This window comes from Plasmopara halstedii (assembly GCF_900000015.1).
Source record: "Plasmopara halstedii genome assembly, contig: Scaffold_444, whole genome shotgun sequence".
NCBI lineage: Eukaryota > Oomycota > Peronosporomycetes > Peronosporales > Peronosporaceae > Plasmopara > Plasmopara halstedii.
In genome coordinates, this window is record NW_020187364.1 from 1145570 (window position 1) to 1150340 (window position 4771).

Sequence of the window (4771 nt, forward strand, 5' to 3'; positions counted from 1 at the left end):
TCAACACTTGTTTAAAAATTTGTTTGCATGTCAATTGATTCGCCTCTTATTATTGCAAACAACAAGAAGTTTTCCATTCATAATGTTGCTGATCTTATCATCCTGTTTAATTTAGCGAAAGGTATCATTTGCAAATAGATTCAAGATGATGCAATCCAAAACGTCTTTATAATTGTTGGGATTACACCACTGAATGCTTGTTGGACAGGCGGATGACGTCAGATGGTTACGGTTACGGTTACGGTTACATTTATGGTCAGTGATTACGGGCGCAATACGGTTAGTGATTACGCACGCAATGGCAGTCGCTGATAGGCTAAGATAAATCAGGATCTAGTATAATGAGCCTAGTATATAAAATGAGTGGCTTAGAAGTAGCAAGCAGTTTGCGAACTAAGGACCTAAAATATATTCACTTCACATTTTGCGCTACAACTCAACAGATTGCATTCCGCAACATTTGCACGAAAACTTGTTTGAGAAACGGCTTTGCATGTTAATGTAATCACCTCTCAACAGTGCAATCAACAAGAAGTTTTCCATTCCCAATGTTGCTGATCTTATCGTAATGTTTTATTTAGCGAAGTATATTATTTGAGAATAGATTCATGATGATGCAATTCAAATCGTCTTTATAATACGATATAAAAACAGTAGTCATCAGATAACATGCAAAACAGCCGATGTATTTACTCTATCCCAGATTATAAAAATTATTTACAAGCGTTGCCAATTGCTAGACAGACTTGTAACCAATACTAGCGCTTTCCTAGCGAAAATTCGGGACAAAGATGAGGAGTACGGACTGGTAACAGAAGTTCAAGATAAGTAGTTGCTACCAACTCCCACAATCACTACATTATGAATTTGTGAAAAGATAGGATCTACGAATATCTAAGAACGATGTATATTACCATGTATTTTATTTTTTGCATGACCAATTAGTCTCTCCTGTCGCATACTTTACAGATGGGCTATGGACACAAATTTATTGATTTGGAGTGAATGTTGTGATGTATACCTTTTTATAAAGATGCTCGTGCAGGCCTATCATGTAAAGCCTCGTTTTGAACGATTGCTCGTTCAATTTTAAAAGCACGTAGCTTAGCCCCTCAATCTCATGCCGTATTTACATCCTCTCGCACGAGGATGATCTAAAAGAAAAAAGAATGATAGCCGTTTTTATTTTTATTCTTTTTTTCCCTAACACGATCCCTTTCACCAAATTTTAGACGACATCTTTGTGCTGTGAGAATCTTTGTGGATCATCCTGGCTGCGTACATCTACCCTCTTAAAGTACAATGGTCAGTCAAATAGATTGGCCTCGGACCGTCTTTACAGATATTTATATGATTCAGCCAGAAGCTGGCTACCTGTGCAAATATGTCACAACCCATTCTCAGGGCGCTTCGGTTTGAGGACAAGGATGACAAGGCATCCATTTGAAGTATGATTCAGAAAACAACTGTTAAGCTTTACGAAGCGGATCAAAGTTATGCAGGTCGAGTAGTTTGACATCCAGTTGTTAAATTAATACCCTCCCGATTCTGGCTAGCTGCGAAGTAAAATCTTTACGCTTATTTCTCGCCCGATATCCGGACAAGTGTTGTAGTTATGTAGTAAGACTTAGAAGTAAAGAGGCGATGAGTGCACAGTTGTAATTCTGTGAGAATGTCACGCCACATTTGAAAACAATAGCCTGAAAATTTGCCAAAGACAATCAAATTTTTCTCGACTGTACATTATGATATTCAGAGATGATTTCTTTACTATTTATACAATGCTAAACATTACTCCTCTTGATTACGCTGTATATTGCATTTTCGGTTCGAATTTCTGACTGTGTACGTCCAGTTTGATCGTACAAGTACAGTAGATTAGCCGTGCGTCCGAAATTCCAACTTCCATAGCATCCTCATTCTTCAATTTGGTCTGTAACGCATTTCCTGTACAATGAATTTCGTCCGATTTACCCTCGTCACCACCGCGGTCGTCGATTTGCTCGCATGTACTTACATCAGCACGCCTTACAAATCTGAATGCTGTTCCTATGGACGTGACTGAAAGAGCTACCACTCGAACAAGTGACGGTCGCAAAATAAATGGCCCGCACGATGATGGAGGTAGCCTGGGTCCTTCCCCGTGATTCCGATCAGAAGGAGGTGACTATTCTGTTTTTAAATTTTGCTTAAGATGAATAATAATGCTACATGATATTTTGAGCCCCTATTCTTCCATACCTCTATCCATAATAGCAAAAACCATTTCAGGTATTATTGTGTCCGATATCGCTAAAAGCAGTAATAACAACTCTAAATGAAAATCGACTGGTGGTGAGAATGTAAGCATTAAGACGCTTTGATTCTACAAGAAGACTTTTCGTACGGCTCAGTTAGATTTTTGACGCCAGAGGATTCACCGTCAGCCAGTATCTGTTTAGCATTTGCAGTCTTCTTTTTTATCCAATACTTTCCCAATCACAGGCATTTACACATGCATTATGATGATTTTGGATAACCTGCAACAATCTGTAGAATAGACAGCAGTAGTCTTTTTAAGGGCTCAGATTTGGACCTTTGTCTGAAACTCGGTTGAGTTCCCTGCTCAGTCACTTCTTGAAAATGGCCTAGTGACGGGACAGCCCACAGTTGGAGTCCGTGTGAACAATCTTGAGCAAGGTCTTAGCTCTCCTGACACTGAATACAATAGGAACGAGTGGATAGAAAATTGGCACTCTAGAGGATGACTGCGCTTCGATCGATAAACCCACTTACTATTTCCACCGTCTTCCTATCATTCCTCAGTAACATAGGTAAAGTATGCAAAATGTAAACATCAAAACTGTTCATAATTTATCAATCTATTTTGACGAGATTCTAAAATGATCGTTTTAGAAGCGCTTACTTCTTTAATCGGTGAAAGTTCGATTTTTGGTGTTCACAGCAGATCATTTACGAGCTGCGTAATCTGAAAAAGGATCATAGATATATTGCTCGATTCGGTCTCCATCGCATTAAACAATGTGTTGCATGTATAGAAAATGCTGCGCCTTTCCCTGTACGATCTACGATAATCAAATGCCTTGATGATTGTATCAAAAAAAAAATCATTTTTCTTCTATTTCGAATAGAAAGACTGACTTCGATCATGAACGCATATCGTCTTAAAATAATTGGCTACGTTGACTCGCTAGTTGTAATTGTGCGATTGAAAACAAAGTTAAGTCTTCAAAGTAACCAGTTGAAAGGAAGATAAGAAAAAGTATTCTTTTTGATAGAATTATCAAGACATTTGATTATCGTAGATCGAACAGGGAGGGGCGCAGCATTTTTCTATACATGCTGCACACCATATCGAGCGATAAATGTATGATCCTTTTTTACAGATTATGCATCCTCGTAAATGATCTGCCGTAAACACAAAAAATCGCGATTGAAGAAATAGCGCTACTAAAACGATCATTTTAGAATCTCGTCAAAAAAAATTGTTAGATTATGAACAGCTTTGATCTTTGCATTTTGCATACTTTACTAACGTTACTCAGGAATGAGGGGAAGTAGAAAGTGTGGTAACGATCGAACCGCAGTCTTCCTCTAAAGAGCCAATTTTCTATCCACTCGTTTTTATTGTAATCAATGTCAGGGGAGCTTCGATCTTGCTCGAGATTATTCACACTGACTCCAACTGTGGGCTGTCCCGTCTCTAGGTCATTTTCCAGAAATGACTGTGCACATCTGAGCAAGGAACTCAACCGAGTTTCAAACAAAGGTTAAAATCTGAGCCACTAAGAAGACTACAGCTGTCTATTCTACAGATTGTTGTAGGTCTTACAAGAGCATGTTTAAATGCCTGTGATTGGGAAAGTATTGGACAAAAAAGAAGACTGCAAATGCTAAAAAGATACTGGCTGATCGTGAATCCTCTGACATCAAAAATCTGACTGAGCCGTACGAAAGCTCTTCTTGTAAAATCAAAGCGTCTTAATGCTTACATTCTCACCACCAGCCGATGTGTATTAACAAGATGTTTTTTAAATCCCTTAAAATCAGTGCTACACTTATACTCAGCCGAATATACATCTGCTCAGTATGACATAGTTACGCTTGGCCGGACAATTGTCGAAGCTCTCATGAATCTGTGACGACGGCAAAAAGGCTCACTTGGTCGTCGGTGGAGACTAACAATGTATCAGACCTTCCCACTCATGCCAGGATTGCGTCAACACCATTCGAAATGGAAGGTACCGATAAGACACGGCGCTGAGCAAAACGCATACATCGAGACCAAAAAGGATCGTGACTTTGAAAGAAATGAGGAGTGAGACTTTTCTGCGATAAGACCGGTCTTTGCGTGTGAATAGATTTGGGAAATTAGCTCGTTTGTGTGCGATGAGCTCGAAAATTACAATCCACGGCTTGTCTGAGTATTTCCAGAAGACCGAGCGTGCTTATGTAAACACAATATTAAAGGGGGTGCAGCTGTGACTTGCTTCTTCACTTGATATTTCCACCACTTTTATGTAAAAAGACAACCGAGAGTACCACGGTTACAGGTATACTTTTGACGCCCTTTTTGCCAGTCAAATCATCTGCGTGAAGGACAGACAACCACGGTAAGTTTCGAATGAGTCAAATGCGGACTCGTTCTGCGAAAGCCAATCGGCTGCAGTATTGTCGTTATTAAAGTACATCCACATGAAAGGCAATGGGTTCATATTGATGGAATTCATACCTTTCATATCGCTATCTGCGTCGTTTTCGATTAAGACTC

General features: G+C 39.3%; 1 protein-coding gene across 1 annotated transcript; it reads left to right on the plus strand.

The window, feature by feature from the left end:
- Positions 1-4205: 4205 nt before the first annotated feature.
- Positions 4206-4424, plus strand: PHALS_10174 (uncharacterized protein; the record flags this gene model as incomplete). Its single annotated transcript, XM_024725552.1, has 2 exons — positions 4206-4318; positions 4376-4424. 2 exons carry the CDS (start codon positions 4206-4208, stop codon positions 4422-4424), a joined length of 162 nt encoding a protein of 53 aa, XP_024576318.1.
- Positions 4425-4771: the final 347 nt, after the last annotated feature.